General features: G+C 55.8%; 1 protein-coding gene, 2 long non-coding RNA genes and 1 pseudogene across 4 annotated transcripts; 1 reads left to right on the top strand and 3 right to left on the bottom strand.

Annotated features, from left to right (window-relative positions):
- Positions 1 to 19,706, top strand: part of LOC127474809 (uncharacterized) — a 1,721,191-nt pseudogene that overhangs the window by 513,279 nt on the left and 1,188,206 nt on the right.
- Positions 13,057 to 15,607, bottom strand: LOC127474968 (uncharacterized). Of its 2 annotated transcripts, none has more exons than XR_007906023.1 (3): positions 15,535 to 15,607; positions 15,134 to 15,247; positions 13,057 to 13,235 (listed from the first exon to the last, which is right to left on the bottom strand). It is a non-coding gene; the product is annotated as an uncharacterized LOC127474968 (long non-coding RNA). The 2 variants fall into 2 exon arrangements; XR_007906022.1 differs by lacking the exons at positions 13,057 to 13,235; positions 15,535 to 15,607 and adding exons at positions 14,604 to 14,706; positions 14,916 to 15,034 and having other exon boundaries at positions 15,134 to 15,371.
- LOC127474959 (uncharacterized) lies at positions 13,742 to 14,545 on the bottom strand. The gene is made up of 3 exons (XR_007906011.1): positions 14,315 to 14,545; positions 13,908 to 13,999; positions 13,742 to 13,834 (listed from the first exon to the last, which is right to left on the bottom strand). It is a non-coding gene; the product is annotated as an uncharacterized LOC127474959 (long non-coding RNA).
- On the bottom strand, positions 15,916 to 19,181 carry LOC127474952 (PHD finger protein 7-like). The gene is made up of 10 exons (XM_051796291.1): positions 19,145 to 19,181; positions 18,874 to 18,979; positions 18,685 to 18,776; positions 18,498 to 18,599; positions 18,217 to 18,341; positions 17,978 to 18,140; positions 17,784 to 17,890; positions 17,458 to 17,571; positions 17,207 to 17,325; positions 15,916 to 17,035 (listed from the first exon to the last, which is right to left on the bottom strand). Exons 2-10 carry the CDS (start codon positions 18,914 to 18,916, stop codon positions 15,960 to 15,962), a joined length of 1,941 nt encoding a protein of 646 aa, XP_051652251.1. The 5' UTR covers positions 18,917 to 18,979; positions 19,145 to 19,181; the 3' UTR covers positions 15,916 to 15,959.

Below are 19,706 nucleotides of genomic sequence, written 5' to 3'. Positions count from 1 at the left end.
ACCTTTTGTCTGGCAGGAATCTTCGTTTGAAGTAAATTTTTCAGGAGGTGGGACCGGCCATTGCAGAGCAGGGCTGAAAAAATGGAACAGCAGCTCTTTCCACCAGGAAAAAAAGGCTGGATCCTTTGGCTTTGAGGTGCAGTTCTTGGTGCAGCCTGGGTACTTCTTGGGCAGCAGGAGTTTTCTGTGGTGGCACCTTTTGTCTGGCAGGAATCTTCATTTGGAGTAAATTTTTCAGGAGGTGGGACCGGCCATTGCAGAGCAGGGCTGAAAAAAGGGAACAGCAGCTCTTTCCATCAGGAAAAACAGTCTGGAACCTTTGGCTTGAGCTGGAGTTGGTGTGGCAGTCTGGGCACTTCTTGAGCACCAAGACCTTTCTGTTGTGGTACATTGTTTCTGGCAGGAATCTTCATTTGGATTCAAATTTTTAAAAGCTGGGACAGGCCATTGCAGCACAGGGATGAAAAAAGGGAACAGCAGCTCTTTCTCTAAGGAAAAAAAGGTTTGGCTTCATCTGCAGTTTCTGAGGCAGCCTGGGCACTTCTAGGGCAGCAAGACCTTTCTGTAGTGGCACCTTTTGTCTGGCAGGAATCTTCATTTGGATTCGATTTTTCAGGAGGTGGGACCGGCCATTGCAGCGCAGGGCAGAAAAAAGGGAACAGCAGCTCTTTCCCTAAGGGAAAAAAGGCTGGATCCTTTGGCTTTGAGGTGCAGTTGTTGGGGTAGCCTGGGCACTTCTTTGGCCGGAAGAGTTTTCTGTGGTGGCACCTTTTTTGGCAGAAATCTTCATTTGGAGTAAATTTTTCAGGAGGTGGGACCGGTCATTGCAGCGCAGGGCTGAAAAAAGGGAACAGCAGCTCTTTCCACCAGGAAAAAAAGGTCTGAAAGCTTTGGCTTCAGATGCAGTTCTTGGGGCAGCCTGGGCACTTCTTGGGTAGGAAGAGTTTTCTGTGGTGGCGCCTTTTGTCTGGCAGGAATCTTCATTTGGAGTAGTTTTCCAGGAGGTGCGACAGGCCATTGCAGCACAGGCCTTTAAAAAGTGAACAGCAGCTCTTTCCCCCCTGGAAAAAAGTCTGGATCCTTTGGCTTTGAGGTGCACTGCGTTGGAAAGACTGTCCACCTCTTGGGCAGCAAAGAGCTTTCTGTGGTTGCACATTTTGTCTGGCAGGAATCTTCATTTGGATTCAATTTTGAGAGTCAATTTGGCCATTGCAGCATAGGGGTGAAAAAAAAGGGAAATAGCAGCCCTTTCCCCCAGGAAAGAAAGTCTGGATTCTTTGGCTTTAGGTGCAGTTGTTGGGGCAGCCTTGGCACTTCTTGGGCAGCAAGAGATTCCTGTGGTGGCACCTTTTGTCTCTGAGGTGTTTGTTCCCTGTTAAGCAAGTCCCTTATCGCATCAATCACAGAGCACTGGGACTGCTCACAGGGCATGATGAAGGAATACAGCAGCAGTGTGGAAAGAGGAGGTAGAAAAATACATTCCTGTATCTAATTGCCTTCTTCAGTTAGAGAAATTGCTAATCTTGTGACATGATTTGTACTGGACCCTTCTAAGGATGTACTTTTGCCCACACCCTTTGCTCCAGATGTGCCAGCTACACCCAATGAAACCAGAGAGAATCTCAGCAAAGCCACAAATCAGCTCTTATGGCACTTGGCACTCTATGGGGTTTGGCACTGGAGCTCAATCTCTCTGGGATGGCTGGTCCAGAACAGTTCATTTAATGAATGGTGCTGTTGCTGAACTTCCCTGGGCACATTGCAATTGGCTACTGAGGTTGAAAGGTTTCCTCGAAGGATTTTTATCTTTTGAAACTACAGGCTGAATTTTAGGGATAAACTCCAGTATTCTGAAAGTGGAAAGTTGATCAAACAGAAAAGACTGTTTCTTCTACAACAGATTTGAAATAGTCCACTTGTAAAAATCACAAAGCTTGAAGCCTACTTAGCAGAGCTGATTCCTCATCTGCACTGATCATCAGCAACTGGACTCTCTCCTATTTCAGGGTCTCATCTGTGTACACTGGATTAAGGCCTCCTAACTTCTTAAGAAAAGTAGTGTTCTAAGCTCACAGTTCTGGCAAGGTTTCCTTAGCAGATGGGTTGAAAAGCAAAACTTTGTTGCCATGACTAACGAATGCAGAGCCCAAGGTTGTTTGTGGTGCTAGCTTTGCTCCACTCTCTAATAACTTCTGTCCAGATCAGTGCTGGCAACAAGAATTCCAGGTTAACGCTTGTTTCAGTTTTCAGGCTTTGCATTTCAAGTACGGGGAGTTGCTATTGGAAACTCTGCCATGGCTGTCAGTAACAGCCTTGGAAAACAGTTTTTCTTATTTCTGAGAGAGAAGTTTCACACCCAGCTTTGGAGTATGCAAATAGTTGAATGACTTGTTGTACAATTGGAAATAAAAGTCAATACATTTGCTCTGATTAATGTCTTAAGTTATATTTGGCTAAAGAGTTCTTTTCTAGTTACCTTCTTTAAAAAATAGGACCCATAAGCAGAAAGGTGATCTCCTAAAGTGTTGCAACCTTTTAAGTCCACTTGTTGCCACACAACAATAGCATGCCAATATCACATCCAAAGATACAGAATCTTACAGAGATACACACAAATATAGACCTATACATATCTATGTATGCATATCTATCTACCTCTACATATCTATACATATCTATACAAATACACACAAGAAATTTTGGGGTTCCTGATGAGAGTTCTACATGGGTAATGAACAGAGGACTGGTTTGATGTGTCATACAACTGTGGGGACCATGAATGTAAGCTGTGAGCTTTGCTTTATTCTCCCGGTTTGTAACTGCCTGCCTTCCCTTTGGGGCGAACACAGGCCTCTATTTTGCACGGTCTGTTTTGTTTTACTTGGCAGTGTAGACTAGGGGCAGAAGAGTTTTTGGAGCCAAACAGCTCGATCCAGATTCAGTTCCTTTAGTGGTGCCTAAAACTCAGGAGCTGGACCCCACGGTGCTGGTGGGACCCTCCCAGCTCAGCACGTTCCATGATTCCATCAAGTCCAACTGTCAGCCCAGCACTGCCCCAGCAACCCCCAAACCACTAAAGCATGTCAGCCATGGCCAGATGCCGGCGCCTCTGAAACACCTGCCGGGGTGCTGGCTCCGCCTGGGCAACCCATTGCAGTGCCCGAGCCCCCCCGAAAAACACAGCGAGAAACCTTTGTCCAGGAGCTGACCTGAAGCTCCCCTGCCTCAGCCTCGGGCCACGTCCCCCGCTCCTCCCAGCGCAGGCTCCTTTCCAGCAGCCCCCTCGGCAGAAGGCGGCTCAGGGCTCCCCTCTGCCCCCCCGGCCGGCTCCGCTCCGGCCCCGCTCCCGCCACGGCCCCGCTCGGCTCTGCACGGGGAAGGAACGCGCCCAGCCCCGGCCCGACACCCCCGGGGGCCGCGCACCGGGGGTCACTTCCCGGGGGTCACTTGCCAGGGGTCTCTCCCTCGGGGCCGCTCACCGGGGGTCCCTCCCCGGGGGTCACTTACCGCGGCTTCTCCCCCGCGAGTCGCTCACCGGGTGTCACTTACTGGGCGTCGCTCCCCGGGGGTCGCTCACCATCGGCCACTCGCCGGGGGCCGCACACGGGGGGTCCCTCCCCCGGGGCCGCGCACCGGGGACCACTCGCCGGGGGTCTCTCGCCCGGGGACCACTCGCCGGGGGTCTCGGGGCCGCTGCCCGGGGTCTCTGCCCGGGGGCCGCTGCCCGGGGTCTCTGCCCGGGGGCCGCTGCCCGGGGTCTCTGCCCGGGGGCCGCTCAGCGGCAGCGCTCCCGCTCCCGGCCCCGCCCCGCCCGCTCCCACCCAAACCCCACCAACCGCCCCTCTCGGCCCCGCCCCCGCCCCGCCCAAGCCCCGCCTCGCCCCGCCCACTCCGCCGCCTCCCATTGGCTGCGCACGTTCGGCCCTGGAGCGAGGAGCGCGCGGGGAGCGTTGCCTGGAAACCGGCCAGGGAATCCCGGGAATCCTCGAGGCGCCGGCGCTGCCCCCCCACTCCTGGAGCAGCGGCCGGGCCCGCCCGGGGAGCGGGCACTCAGCGCCCGGCTGCGGCCGCCAAAACGGGCAGGGAAGCAGGCGCGCGGGAGGCGGGCTCCGGGCCCGGCCAGCGTGGAGCCCTTAACTGATATTTGGCTAAAGAGTTCTTTTCTTGTTACCTTCTTTAAAAAATAGAACCCACAAGCAGAAAGGTGATCTCCTAAAGTGTTGCAACCTTTAAAGTGCACTTATTGCCACACAACAATAGCATGCCAATATCACATCCAAAGATACAGAATCTTACAGAGATACACACAAATATAGACCTATACATATCTATGTATGCATATCTATCTACCTCTACATATCTATACATATCTATACAAATACACACAAGAAAGTTTGGGGGTCCTGATGACAGTTCTACATGGGTAACAGCGGACTGGTTTGATGTGTCATACAACTGTGGGGACCATGAATGTATGTTCTGAGCTTTGATTTACTGTCCTGGTTTGCAACTGCCTGCCTTCCCTTTGGGGGGAACACAGGCCTCTATTTTGCACGCTCTATTTTGTTTCACTTGGCAGTGCAGACTAGGGGCAGAAGAGTTTTTGGAGCCAAACAGCTCGATCCAGATTCAGTTCCTTTAGTGGTGCCTAAAACTCAGGAGCTGGACTCCACGGTGCCGGTGGGACCCTCCCAACTCAGCACGGTCCATGATTCCATCAAGTCCATCTGTCAGCCCAGCACTGCCCCAGCAACCCCCAAACCACTAAAGCGTGTCAGCCATGGCCAGATGCAGGCGCCTCTGAAACACCTGCCGGGGTGCTGGCTCCGCCTGGGCAACCCATTGCAGTGCCCGAGCCCCCCCCGAAAAACACAGCGAGAAACCTTTGTCCAGGAGCTGACCTGAAGCTCCCCTGCCTCAGCCTCGGGCCACGTCCCCCGCTCCTCCCAGCGCAGGCTCCTTTCCAGCAGCCCCCTCGGCAGAAGGCGGCTCAGGGCTCCCCTCTGCCCCCCCGGCCGGCTCCGCTCCGGCCCCGCTCCCGCCACGGCCCCGCTCGGCTCTGCACGGGGAGGGAACGCGCCCAGCCCCGGCCCGACACCCCCGGGGGCCGCTCACTGGGGGACTGTCCCCGGGACTCACAGCCCGGGGGTCACTTGACAGGGGTTGTTCACCGCGGGTCATTCACCGGGGGTCCCTCCGCAGGGGTCACTTACCGGGGCTTCTTCCCCGTGAGTCGCTCACCGGGTGTCACTTACTGGGCGTCGCTCCCCGGGGGTCGCTCACCAGCGGTAACTCGCCGGGGGCCGCACACGGGGGGTCCCTCCCCCGGGGCCGCGCACCGGGGACCACTCGCCGGGGGTCTCGGGGCCGCTGCCCGGGGTCTCTGCCCGGGGGCCGCTCAGCGGCAGCGCTCCCGCTCCCGGCCCCGCCCCGCCCGCTCCCACCCAAACCCCACCAACCGCCCCTCTCGGCCCCGCCCCCGCCCCGCCCAAGCCCCGCCTCGCCCCGCCCACTCCGCCGCCTCCCATTGGCTGCGCACGTTCGGCCCTGGAGCGAGGAGCGCGCGGGGAGCGTTGCCTGGAAACCGGCCAGGGAATCCCGGGAATCCTCGAGGCGCCGGCGCTGCCCCCCCACTCCTGGAGCAGCGGCCGGGCCCGCCCGGGGAGCGGGCACTCAGCGCCCGGCTGCGGCCGCCAAAACGGGCAGGGAAGCAGGCGCGCGGGAGGCGGGCTCCGGGCCCGGGCAGCGAGGAGCACTTAACTGATATTTGGCTAAAGAGTTCTTTTCTTGTTACCTTCTTTAAAAAACAGAACCCACAAGCAGAAAGGCGATCTCCTAAAGTCTTGTAACCTTTTAAGTCCACTTGTTGCCACACAACAACAGCATGCCAATATCACATCCAAAGATACAGAATCTTACAGAGATACACACAAATACGGATCTATACATAGGTATGTGTATATATACATATCTATACAAATACACACAAGAAAGTTTGGGGGTCCTGATGACAGTTCTACATGGGTAACAGCGGACTGGTTTGATGTGTCATACAACTGTGGGGACCATGAATGTAAGCTGTGAGCTTTGCTTTATTCTCCCGGTTTGTAACTGCCTGCCTTCCCTTTGGGGGGAACACAGGCCTCTATTTTGCACGGTCTGTTTTGTTTCACTTGGCAGCGTAGACTAGGGGCAGAAGAGTTTTTGGAGCCAAACAGCTCGATCCAGATTCAGTTCCTTTAGTGGTGCCTAAAACTCAGGAGCTGGACTCCACGGTGCCGGTGGGACCCTCCCAACTCAGCACGTTGTTCCATGATTCCATCAAGTCCAACTGTCAGCCCAGCACTGCCCCAGCAACCCCCAAACCACTAAAGCATGTCAGCCATGGCCAGATGCCGGCACCTCTGAAACACCTGCCGGGGTGCTGGCTCCGCCTGGGCAACCCATTGCAGTGCCCGAGCCCCCCCGAAAAACACAGCGAGAAACCTTTGTCCAGGAGCTGACCTGAAGCTCCCCTGCCTCAGCCTCGGGCCACGTCCCCCGCTCCTCCCAGCGCAGGCTCCTTTCCAGCAGCCCCCTCGGCAGAAGGCGGCTCAGGGCTCCCCTCTGCCCCCCCGGCCGGCTCCGCTCCGGCCCCGCTCCCGCCACGGCCCCGCTCGGCTCCGCACGGGGAAGGAACGCGCCCAGCCCCGGCCCGACACCCCCGGGGGCCGCGCACCGGGGGACTGTCCCCGGGGCTCACTGCCCGGGGGTCCCTCCTCGGGGGTGACTTACCGGGGCTCCCTCCCCGGGGTCACTTGCCAGGGGTTGTTCACCGCGGGTCATTCACCGGGGGTCCCTCCCCGGGGTTCCCTCCCCGGGGGTCACTTGCCAGGGGTTGTTCACCGCAGGTCATTCACCGGGGGTCCCTCCGCAGGGGTCACTTACCGGGGCTTCTTCCCCGCGAGTCGCTCACCGGGTGTCACTTACTGGGGGTCGCTCACCGGGGGTCGCTCACCGGGGGCCGCGCACGGGGGGTCCCTCCCCCGGGGCCGCGCACCGGGGACCACTCGCCGGGGGTCTCTCGCCCGGGGACCACTCGCCGGGGGTCTCGGGGCCGCTGCCCGGGGTCTCTGCCCGGGGGCCGCTGCCCGGGGTCTCTGCCCGGGGGCCGCTCAGCGGCAGCGCTCCCGCTCCCGGCCCCGCCCCGCCCGCTCCCACCCAAACCCCACCAACCGCCCCTCTCGGCCCCGCCCCCGCCCCGCCCAAGCCCCGCCTCGCCCCGCCCACTCCGCCGCCTCCCATTGGCTGCGCACGTTCGGCCCTGGAGCGAGGAGCGCGCGGGGAGCGTTGCCTGGAAACCGGCCAGGGAATCCCGGGAATCCTCGAGGCGCCGCCGCTGCCCCCCCACTCCTGGAGCAGCGGCCGGGCCCGCCCGGGGAGCGGGCACTCAGCGCCCGGCTGCGGCCGCCAAAACGGGCAGGGAAGCAGGCGCGCGGGAGGCGGGCTCCGGGCCCCGGGCAGCGAGGAGCCCTAAAAAGAACAAAAGTGTTGAAAGAGAGGGAACTCATCGCACCGTCACAGAACAGGCTGAGGTGGAAGGGACCCACGATGAGCGTCGAATCCGAGCCTTTGCCCGGCACAGCACCGACCCCAAGAGTCACACCGTGTGCCTGAACTCTGCCAGATCACAGTCCAGCATCAGCTTCATGTGCCGTGAGGCCCCACGTGTGTGTTTGCTCCCCGTGTCTAGTGGGAGAGATGACACTCCCTTGGAGTGGAATAAAGATTATCCGAGACTGGAACTGGCAGCTGTGATAAACTGTATCCTGAGAGCATTTAACTGGTAGCAGTTTTCCCTGGGCTCTAGCTTGCTATTTATTATAGTTATTTGCAGACAGGAAAGGGGAGAGAATTAAAAAATCTCTTTCTCCTTGCCCCCTCCACAACAAGTTTGAGGACATGTGGGTGTTGAAACATAGCTTAACAAACAGTCCAGCCTTGAGAGAGTGGGGAGAGCACAGGGGGGCTCAGTTTAACCGTTTGTCTGGTTTTCTTCCTTTCTAAGGAGGATTTATTTTTCTCAGGTGGGAAATTGCCAACAATAGACAGCAAAATCAGACTGCAGTTCAGAGATCACACTCATCTCCGTGGAACCAGATCAAGAGAATGCTGTGGGTACAGTGAAGCCACCCCTGTACATTTGGGGTGGGCTGGGGAGTGCATGTGAGGCATGTGAGTTGTTGCTCTCCTGTGCAAAAGGTCTATGAGGGTCATGCAGTTACACTGAGCTGGATCCTGCATCCCATTAGGGTTTGTTAGGATACTGTGGGGTTGTTTGTTGAGTGATCTGGCACATTCCAACCTTCTGGAGGGGGGGCTTCAAAACTAAATTCAGCCTATGATTCTGTATGGGAGGTACATGGCTTTTGTCTCAGGTTTGATGGGGTTGATCATTACAGCAGCTAAATGGCCTCTACAGGTCTTGATAATAGGATTTTTCTCTCTTCTTTTTATTTAAGAACAGGAATAATTTTTAAAAATAGGTTTTCTCAAGAGAGGGAATTCTGCTGGTTGCAGCTGCTGCTGTGGCTGCATTTAGTCTTCACTTCTGGGTTATCTCTGTATCCAAGCAGGTGCCAGGGGCACTACTAAGTTGTTCCACAACATTGATCCATGCATCTTGCATTATGCTGTGTTTATACTGCTTCTTATCCATGAAGGTTTTTTAGTATGAAATTGTAGAAGTGCTTTTTATCTCACTTTAAAAAAAAAAGGGGGGGGCAGGACACACAGCAAAGATTATCTTGTACAGTTTGGGGTTTGTTTGGAGGAATTGAATGTTTCCCAAGAAAAACACACCATAACTTTCTGATTTTTTCCTCCATCTTGCTTGTGTCCATATTGAGACTGTGTAGGTTTTGGAGACTTTTTCCCCCCAATTTTTGGGCCACCTTGCCTTCTGATGTCACACAGATCAACCCAGGATGACAGGACACATGGAAGACTTGTGTCCACAAATCCCATGGGCAACCTGCCCAGAGAGCTCTGAATTGCTTTGCACAGCTCTGACCAAGGACTGATGATGGGCATGTGATTTTTAAGAAACAGATCAGTATCAGACTGGAAATGTGTTGATGCACACCTGTTCATTAATACTTTCCCTTAAATGGCCTGTTTTCTGTACAGCATCACTCCTGGGACTCTAGCAGGGGCAGTTTTAAGGCAGAAGATGATTGTAAATAAATTTTCAGAGGTGTTTTGGAGAGTCCCTTATTGCTGTCGGAGGTGGCTGTTGGACAATTCATTTGGGAGGGTGACTTGCATGCTTTGTTGTAAGAGTGACTCCAGAATTCAGGAGCATTGGCAAGTGCAGTGAGATGAGTCTGAGGCTGTGGATCACATGGGACTGTTTCCTCCCTGCTCTCTTTTAGGATGAAATTTGCAGGGAGATGGTTTATGTGTATCATTCCTTAAGGAACAGGAGAGACACTCCCATGATGGGGACAGATGACACTGGCAGTGAGGATGGCACGGCCCAGGTTTGTTCCTGCAGACACCCCAAAACTTATCTTTCCATGGTGGGTTTTGCTGCATGAGATGAGCTTGCCCAGAATGGCATCAGGGCCTGGGTTCTGCCGTGATCCTCAGCACCCAGAGCCTTTCTGCCCAGCCCTGCAGTGCCCAGAGGAGCTGAGGCTGCACCACAGAGGCAGTTTAACAGTGGAACTGAGCAATGTGATCTCATGCTTAATTAAACACTCGAGATGTTAACAGGATTTCTGGTGCATGCCTTATGGCCCAGTGAGCAAAGCTACTGGAGCAACTAAAACCAGCTCTTACTGGTGTGTCCTTAGCACATCCTCTACTGAGGCTACTGGATAGGCCAGCAGATATTCCCTAGGGATCACTGCCATGCTAAACCCATGTTAGATTCTGTATCCAATGGAACACACTGCAGGGGTGTTCATTTTAGGGTAGGGTGGGTCAGCACTGTGAGTAAAGACCTACCTTGTTCTGAAATGTACTTTTCAGGTTGTCTCTGTTCCTGCTCGCAGGTACAGTGTGCTTTTGCTGGGTCATAAATCCTTCCTAAGCATGGCTTTGAGCTTTGGAACCTTTATTTCTGCTTTTTTGGCAGTGAGATGCTGTGTCATAGCTCTGTGATCCGAAACACTCGAATGGCAAAACAGGGCACAGTCTGTCCTTGTCTCGGTAATTACAGCAAGGCTTTTTGCCTGGCACTTATTTTTCTTTGGAAGTAAATCTCACTGGTCCTCCAGAGCTGAGGTTGTACACTGGCACCTGAACAACATGTGCAGATCCCAGAATATTCCTTCTTGCCCTTGAAGACTCCAGGCCTGGGAATGGAGCTCCTCTGTGCTTGTGTCAAACTATATCCAAAGACTGCGTGTGGCAGCTAGAAATAAACTTCTGTGAGCTTCCAGAAATAATGGGTAGGGCTAGGCAAGAGTGTAAGTTTAAGGCTATTTAATTCTTCCGTGTGTAAACCACAGGAGAAAGCCACGTGCTGTAAACATCCCCACCTCCAAAAGCGTGCTGGAACACGGAATAGAGTTCAGCATTTTCCCTACGAAGATAAAACAGGCCTGGATAAAACCGAGTCTTCTGGAGAATGCTCTCAGTGACACCAGTGCCATGTGGGAAGGGAGCACATTCCTGCTGCTCCCTCCCCACAGCCTCACACACTGCTGTGCAATAAGGACACTGCTCTCAGCTGAAGGATTTGTTTTCTGTTTCTTCTTCCCCAGCAGACTCACGGGCTGCGCTTTCCTTTGTCATACTTGGAAGCACTGAAGCAGATTTGGAGGAGCAGCACTGTTCATGTTAAAGAGCTTAACCTCACCTCAGATGAAGAGAAGGCAAACCTTGCCTTGTCCCTGTGGAGTGAATGTCTGATTGAAGTTCTTTGATGCTTCTGTGAATTAGCTGCTCCTCTACAGGAGTGTTTCTGTCTATTAAGCATCTCCTGAGAGTGAGGCTTATTAAATTACTTTTTTATCCATCCAGCCTCTGGTTTGTGGTGCTGTCTAAACAAATACTTGCTTTTCTTTCCTCAGTTTTAGGAAACTGGGCATGGGGAAAAACAGGTAAGCTGCTCACTGTCTAGTGAGCTACAGCTCCATGTCTGGGGATGCACAAAGTCACTCCTAGTAACACCAATGCTGTGGTATCCCCTTCCATCTGGAGAGCTGCTAAAGTTATACATGGGGCAGGATCCAGAACCTTGGGCATAGAACAGTAACTTGTTTTTTTTCATTTGTAAAGTTCAGCAGCAAGAAAACACGTTTGTTCAGTTTGACTGCCCTGACAGGACAGAAGCTTCTCAGTAGAAACTGTGTGTGTGTAAGTTTGTTTGGATACATGTCCGGAATAAAGACAAGTGCCAGAAATATTCAAACGCACAAAATATCTTTTATTACAGTGAGAATAATAATAATAGTAATAAACTTAGCAAGAGGAATTAAAAACTAAAAAGGATACAAAATAACTACCTTATTGGGTGGAATTAAAACAAATACTACAAACAGCATTTAATACAGTATTAACTAGTGAAAAGGGATACCAAAAAAGGATCTTAACACAATATTATGGATAACACGATATTGGTTAGTAAAAGGGGAAATTAAGGGAAAAAATAGTATAAACATAAAAGGGGAATTAAAGGAACACAAAAAGGATATTAAAAAGTTTGTTCTCTCAGTTGCTTCCTATCAAAAACTGTGCTTACCCACACAGACAGGCCAGGGCTGCCAGGATCTGCAGCAGCTGGTCGGTGCCCGTGCTTAGCGGGTGTCCCCGTGGAACAACACAGTCTCCATGGCAGGATGAGGATCGCTCACCCCAGCAGTCCTGACACCCCATTTTATCAGTTCCACATTACACTACGTAGGGCCAGTACCCAGTATAAGGTGATGCCTGAGTGGCAGCCAAACACCGCCTGATCATTACCTCATGGCAACAGTCTGCGCATGCCCTACTTGTGGGGCAAGGGGCGAGCGACCCCTGCCCACATAATCTTCCTCCCATCATCATCTTTCTCACCCCTATGTATGACCTCTACCATAGTGTTTCAAGGGTAGATGTATCTATCTTGCAATATGTAGCAAAACCAAGGAAGAACTCAGCTCTGATAATAGGGAATATCAAGCTGACTTGCTAAAAAGCACAATGGACCTTACAATTAGCTTCTGCCATAAGTTACATTGTACCATACTCTAGCTGGTTTCACATCCTAATATGACTTCGTTCTCACGCCTCTATGCTCCATTGATCATCTAATTCAAAAATATCCCCCTTACAGCTCTTAGAGCGGGAAGCGGTCGCCGCTGGGTCACAGCCCACAGATGTGCCTGGGGAAGAGGCTGCCCCGGCAACACCGCCGTGCGTGGGCAGCGGGGGCCGCCCTGAGGGGAACCCCGCCCTGGCACCGCCGGGGCCGCCCTGAGGGGAACCCCGCCGTGACACCGCCGGGGCCGCCCTGAGGGGAACCCCGCCCTGGCACCGCCGGGGCCGCCCTGAGGGGAACCCCGCCCTGGCACCGCCGGGGCCGCCCCGAACAGCCGGGCTGCGGCTGCCCACACCTGAGGGGAACCCCGCCATGGCACCGCCGGGGCGCTCCTGCCCCCGGGCCGCCGGCAGCAGGGACAGGACGGCGCTGCCAACACCCCGCCACTGCTTCCCTGCCTTCAGTGCATCAAGGCGGTGGCACCGCTGCATTGCAAAACATTCCAAACGTCTCCCTTGCAACACCAAGGGGAAACCATAGAATAGGAAGGAAAGGAAAGCTGTGCCAAAAGCCAAGGGGGATGAAAGGGAAACCTGCACAAAGATACTACTAAGCCCTGGGCTTTGCAATAGCCTCCAATGTGTCAGGTGAAGCATTAGGATGAAACAATCTACTAAACACTGCGACATCGGAAGTGCCATTTGCATAATTTTGCAAATACACAAAAATATTTTAAAAAGCAGTCCTATACATTTATTGAAGTGATTTGATAAGTTGCTGACAGAACCGGTTTCACGTCTGTGATGTTCTTCATGCTTCCTGGCTGGGGGTGCATCTCCCAGCACTTGGGGCTGCCACACGGCTCCTGTCACGGCAACTTCTGTTGATAACAGCTGGGGTTGCACAGCCATCACATTCCCAGCTGGTTATGATGTCCCTCAGGCCAGAGCACTGTCCTGGGGTGTCCTTGGCAGCACAGGAGGAGCACAGGAGCAGTTCCCAGGGCCTGGGGAAGCAAACGGGTTCATGGAGGTGCTGAGCTCTGCTCCTGGGTCCTTCTGCTTCAAGCCCTGCAGAGCCCTGGGGTGCAGCTTTGGCAACTTACCCCTCCTCTGCCTCCTGCCTGCCTCCTGGAAAAAGGCACTCCCTGGCATCGCAGTGCCTGTGTCTGTCTCCTAGCTGGGCAAATGCATTAGAGCCCTCCCCTCATGGTGGTCTGATGGGAAAAGGAAAACTGATGAGCTCCCTCTGCCCTGGCATTGGGCAGGTGCAGGGTGTCCCTGCTCTTCCTGCTGTGCCATCCCAGCAGGAGATGGTGGCCCCGCTCTGGCCACAGATGCAGCAGCTCTGGAAAGAGCAGAGCAGCCCCATCAGCTGCAGCCTCAGGGCCTCCTCCTTATCCCAGAGCTGGTTGGAAGGGCTGGGCTTTCTTGCTTGGGGTCTGGGCTAAGCTCCAGCAAATCTCACCTGGCAAAAATCTCCCTGCTCTTGTCAGGCTCTCACCTTCTGTGCTTCCCAGGAGACTACATCTAGGATATCCCTTCGGAGAAAGCCCTGGAATCCTATGCGATCATCATTGTGCAGAGGAAGGTGGCTGGCAAAAAACTGTAGAAAAAAAGACACGTACTGATGAGGAGAGAGTGGCAGGGACTGCCTGTCAAAACATGAAGCAACTCACCAGGCAGAACACGTGGGCACAGAGCCCATTTATCTGGATTTTTTCTCCACACATGTCCGGGTCAGCCTCTGATTGTTGACACAGCAGGCATGCTGGAGGGGAGAGACCATGGCACCTCTGCAGGGCTGGGGCAGCTTCCCTGCGGGATCGACCCCAAGAGCTGCTCTGTCCCTGCCTGGCTGGCTGAAGGGCAGGGCTGGAGGCCTTGGGGAGGACGGGACATTGTGGGCACGGGTGTCCCAGCAGGTGTCCCCTGCCCCAGCTGGGCCCCACTTGCTGAGGAAAGGAGGGTCCCAGCCCCGGGATGCCTGGACAGCTCCTGCCTCCCCGTGCCACTGCTCCTGGCCCCATGCTGCCCACCCGGACAGCCCCTCTGCCAGGCTGAGGGAGGGGCACTTTGCTCTCACCTGGCTCCCTCCCTTCGGGGGGCTCCTCCTCCCTGTCTGACGTGGGACGTGTCAGCGGTGGGTCCCTGTCTCACCATCCCACCGGTGAGTGGAGCTCCCAGCACTGGGTGCTCTAACACGGCTCCTGTCACGGTGACTTCAGGATCTGCTGGATGAATTTGGGGTCTGACACTGCTGGTGGGAGCGGTTTCACCTGCAGTCAGCACTCCGACTGCTGGAGCAGCTGCTGTCCTCAGTTGCTGGGAAGCTGCTCTGGGATGACCCCAATGTTACCTGACTGTCAGGGCTGGAGCTGCTCGTCTTTTGTGAGAGGGATTTGCCTGTCGGTTTGTATGGAGTTTGCTCGTAGTGGGGTTGATGGTCTCCTATTCCTTGGTGTTGTCAGAAGAGTCCTTCATGAGAGCAACAAGCTCTGGGTCTTAACTGGATGCTGTGAGGGGAAGCAGGAGGGTCAAGGCTGCTCCAGGCCCTGGATAAGATAGGCCAGAGCAGTGTCTCCAGTCCTCCTGGAGCAGACAGGCTCTGCCAAGCCAACCCTGGACACCCCTTGCCAGGCCCAGGGGCACCAGGCCCAGGGTCAGCAGGGTGCTTTGCCTTTTACCTGTGCCCAGACCAGCACAGCCATCACATTCCCAGCTGGTTATGATGTCCCTCAGGCCAGAGCACTGTCCTGGGGTGTCCTTGGCAGCACAGGAGGAGCACAGGAACAGTTCCCAGGGCCTGGGGAAGCAAACGGGTTCATGGAGGTGCTGAGCTCTTCTCCTGGGTCCTTCTGCTTCAAGCCCTGCAGAGCCCTGGGGTGCAGCTTTGGCAACTTACCCCTCCTCCTCTGCCTCCTGCCTGCCTCCTGGAAAAAGGCACTCCCTGGCATCGCAGTGCCTGTGTCTGTCTCCTAGCTGGGCAAATGCATTAGAGCCCTCCCCTCATGGTGGTCTGATGGGAAAAGGAAAACTGATGAGCTCCCTCTGCCCTGGCATTGGGCAGGTGCAGGGTGTCCCTGCTCTTCCTGCTGTGCCATCCCAGCAGGAGATGGTGGCCCCGCTCTGGCCACAGATGCAGCAGCTCTGGAAAGAGCAGAGCAGCCCCATCAGCTGCAGCCTCAGGGCCTCCTCCTTATCCCAGAGCTGGTTGGAAGGGCTGGGCTTTCTTGCTTGGGGTCTGGGCTAAGTTGCAGCAAACCTCACCTGGCACAAATCTCCCTGCTCTTCTCAGGCTCTCACCTTCTGTGCCACCTGGTTGACTGCATGTAGGATATCCTTGGGAGAAAGCCCTGGAGTCCTACTTGATCATCATTGTGCTGAGCAAGGTGGCTGGCAAAAAACTGCAGGAAAATGAACCTCACTGATGAGGAGAGAGTGGTAGGGACTGCCTGTCAAAAAATGGAGGGAGCCCACAGAGCAACTCACCAGGCAGAACTCGAGGGCACAGATCCCATGTTTCTGCATTTTCTCCACGCAGATGTCCGGGTCAGCCTCTGATCTCCGACACAGCAGGCATGCTGGAGGGGAGAGAGACAATGGCCCTGGGCATGACACCTGTACTGCCCGCCCCGACAGCCCCTCTGCCAGGCTGAGGGAGGGGCACTTTGCTCTCACCTGGCTCTCTCCCTTCCAGGCCTCCTCCTCCCTGGCTGACGTGGGACGTGTCAGCGGTGGGTCCCTGTCTCACCATCCCACCGGTGAGTGCGCCTGGCAGTACTTGGTGCTCTAACACGGCTCCTGTCATGGGGACTTCTGGATCTGTTGGATGAATTTGAGGTCCGACGCTGCCGGCGGCAGTGCTGTTGCCTTTGGGAAGTCCTGGCTGCTGTCTCCCTTGAGTTTCGCCTCCCAGCACTCGGTGCTGGCGTGCAGTTCCTGTCAAGGGGACTTCTGGAGCGGCCGGATGGATCTGGGGTCTGACGTTGCAGGCGGGAGCGGTTTCGCCTGCGGGATGTCCCTGATTCTTCCTGGCTGGGGATGCGGCTCCCAGTACTTGGTGCTCTCACACAGTTTCTGACACGGCGACTCCTGGACCGGCTGGATGGATCTGGGGCCTGATGTTGTTGGCGGGAGCGATTTTGTGTGCCGGATGTCCTTGATGTCTCCCGGCTGTGGCTGCTCCTCCCAGCACTGGGTGCTCTCACCTGGCTCCTGTCACGGCGACTTCTGGACCGGCCGGATGGATTTGGTGTCTCACGTTGCAGGCGGGAGCGGTTTCGCCTGCGGGATGTCCCTGATGGTCTCTGCCTGGTCCTGCGCCTCCCAGGACTTGGTGCTGTCACATGAGTCCTGTCCAGGGGACTTCTGGACCGAAAGTGTGCAGTTTGGGCCCGACGTTGCCGGCGGGGGTGGTTTTGCCGGCGGTCAGGCCCCCGACTGCTGGAGCAGCTGCTGTCCTCAGTTTCTGTGAAGCTGCTCTGGGATGACCCTGATGTTATCTGACTGTCAGGGCTGGAGCTGCCCGTCCCCTGTGAGGGGGATTGCAGAGGCTGCTCCGATGTTGCCTGTCGGTTGGTACGGCGCTTGCTGGTCTGTGGTGCTGAAGATGCAGGGGCTGGCACCTGGGTGCTGGTGCTGGGGCTGACGGTCTCCAGTGGTGCAGAACTGGGAGACAGCCCTGATAGCACCAGGTTTCCTGTGTTGGGGCTGATGGTCGCGGGTTCCCTGGAGCCATCACAAGGCTCCAGTCCTGGCTGTCTGGCCACGCTGACACCAGCAAGCCCCGACTCATCTCGTGTGGCTGTGAGGGGAAGCAGGAATGTCAAGGCCACCCCAGACCTGGGGCAGGATAGGCCAGAGCAGTGCCTCCAGCCCTCCTGGAGCTGACAGGTTCCGCCAAACCCACCCTGAGCACCCACTGCCATACCCAGGGACACCAGGCCCAGGGTCAACAGGGTGCTTTGCCTCTTACATGTGCCCAGGCCAGCACAGCCATCACATTCCCAGCTGGTTATACTGTTCCTCAGGCCAGAGCAGCGTCTGTGAGTGCCCTCAGCAGCACAGGAGGAGCACAGGAGCAGTTCCCAGGGCCTGCAAAAGCAAACGGGTTCATGGAGGTGAGGACAAAGTGTCCAAAGCATGGGATTATCTTTCTGAGCTCTTCTCCTGGGTTCTTCTGCTTCAAGCCCTGCAGAGCCCTGGGGTGCAGCCTTGGCAACTTACCCCTCCTCGTCTGCCTCCTGCCTGCCTCCTGGAAAAAGGCACTCACTGGCATCGCAGTGCCTGTGTCTGTCTCCCAGCTCAGCGAATGCATTAAAGCTCTCCCATGTTGGTAGTCTGATGGAAAAGGAAAACTGATGAGCTCCCTCTGCCCCGGCATCGGGCAGGTGCAGGGTGTCCCTGCTCTTCCCGCTGTGCCATTTCCAGCTCCTGCGGGAAGCTGAACCAGGGACTCACGGAACAGGGCAGGGCCAGGATTGCTGGGGCAGGCCCTGGCATGGCACAGCACTTGCACCCCTGTGTTGTGAGCCAGGCAGAAGGACACCAACCTGTAGGGGATTCGGATCCCCATGGTGAGCATATCCTTGCGAAATGCGTCACGATTTCTGCAGAGGGGGCACTGGATGGAGAAATAACCAGCATGCAGAGCCTGTCCCTGCAGGAGAAACACAAATAGCCAGAGTGAGGCCCTGGTGCTGCTGAGCCCCTGCTGTGCCCCCCGGGGTGAGGGAACCACTCCTACTTGCATACAGTCCCTGTGGAACCAGGCAGTTTTACAGGCTGGGCACACCATGGTGCTGAAGGTCTTTCTGTCCTCCACAGGCTCCATGCAGATGAGGCACTGGGTGCCCGGCTCTGGAGTTGCCTCCACTGCCTGCTCTGGGCTGTGTGTGGGGCAGAAGGCCCTGGGGGGAAAAGGGTGAGTGAGGTGAGAAGTGCTGGGCCCTTCCCTGGTGGTGGTGAGAAGGGGCCAGGAGGTACCTGTACGGTGTAATGAACTGAGTGACACAGCGTCCCTGCTTGGCACAGGGCAGGTGGAAGCTCAGCTCACAGTGTCTTCCACAACAGTAAATGGTGGCCCCGATCTGGCCACAGATGTAGCAGTTCTGGAAAGAGCAGAGCAGCCCCATCAGCAGCAGCCTCAGGGCCTCCTCCTTGTCCCAGAGCTGGTTGGAAGGGCTGGGCTTTCTTGCTTGGGGTCTGGGCTAAGCTCCAGCAAACCTCGCCTGGCACAAATCTCCCTCCTGTAGTCAGGCTCTCACCTGCTCTGCCGCCTGGGAGACTACAGCTCGGATCTCCCATGAGTGAAGACACCAGAGTCCTCCTCGATGAACCGGGCGGTTAGGAAAGTTGCTGGCAAAAAACTGCAGGAAAATGAAACTTACTGATGAGGAGAGAGTGGCAAGGACTGCCTGTCAAAAAGTGGAGGGAGCCCACAGAGCAACTCACCAGGCAGTTCTCGTGGGCACAGAACCCATGTATGAAGAGTTTTTCCCCGCAGATGTCCGAGTCAGCCTCTGATCTCCGACACAGCAGGCATGCTGGAGAGGAGAGAGACAATGGCCCCGGGCATGGCACCTGTACTGCCCGCCCCGACAGCCCCTCTGCCAGGCTGAGGGAGGGGCACTTTGCTCTCACCTGGCTCCCTCCCTCTGGGGGCCGCCTGCTCCCTGCGTGACATGGTGACTGTCAGCAGTGGGTCCCTGTCCTTGGAACACCGAGGTCTCTTCCAGGTGCTCCTACACTGGTTCTGAGGCAGATGTGAGACGAGTTTGCAACACAGGGCCAGAGCCCTGAGGCGTAGAGCCCCCTGACTCGCTGGTCAGCCCTGTGTGAGCCCGGTCTCTCTCTGCCGTCTCCTCCTGTCGTCTGGTTGAGGAACACTGAGGTCTCCTCCAAGTGCTACTACACTGTAGTGCAAAAGAAGCGAGAGGCGTTTGGAACAGAGGGGCTGTCCCTCCTCTTCCTTCTCCTCTCGTTGTCAGGTAACACTGACACTGGGCCTGAGCCCAGAGTCCCGTTTTGTGCCCTTGGCCTCACGGGTCACAGTGGCCACTGTGACATCAGCACCCTGCACCTGAAATACGGGCAGGGATGGCCCCAGCTCCCCCCACCCACTGTGAGGCAGCCCCTTGGTAACCGAGGTTCTGAGCCCTCGGTAACCACAGAGCCGGGCGGCTGCTGCTGCAGCAAGCACAGGGTCAAATGCCAGGCCCTGGGGCAGCCACCGAGGACTGTTGGGCAGCCACTGTTGCACAAAAAGTGCTGTTCAGGCAGTGCCACTCCAGGGCTCCGGCCCTGGCCAAGGCAGATCTCTGCTCCTGCCCCTGGCACAGGGAACACTGCCAGCACATCAGGGACGCTGATTCCCCAGCAGAGGTGCCTGAGGACTGCAGGAAAGCTGACATCACTCCAGTCTTCAAAAAGGGCAGCAAGATGGACCCAGGAGATGACAGGCCCATCAGTGTCAC

This window comes from Manacus candei, unplaced genomic scaffold (assembly GCF_025592945.1).
Source record: "Manacus candei isolate 608988 ecotype Guabito, Panama unplaced genomic scaffold, ASM2559294v1 h1tg000045l, whole genome shotgun sequence".
Classification (NCBI taxonomy): Eukaryota; Metazoa; Chordata; class Aves; order Passeriformes; family Pipridae; genus Manacus; species Manacus candei.
This window is presented reverse-complemented; position numbering and strand designations above follow the sequence as displayed.

Coding starts and splice junctions, on each gene's coding strand:
- LOC127474952 (XM_051796291.1), bottom strand. CDS start 18,916: ATGTCACGCAGGGAGCAGGCGGCCCCCAGAGGGAGGGAGCCAG. Junction 18,777..18,873: donor CCCCAGAGGGAGGGAGCCAG/GTGAGAGCAAAG, acceptor TCTCCTCTCCAG/CATGCCTGCTGTGTCGGAGA. Junction 17,891..17,977: donor TCCACAGGGACTGTATGCAA/GTAGGAGTGGTT, acceptor TTTCTCCTGCAG/GGACAGGCTCTGCATGCTGG.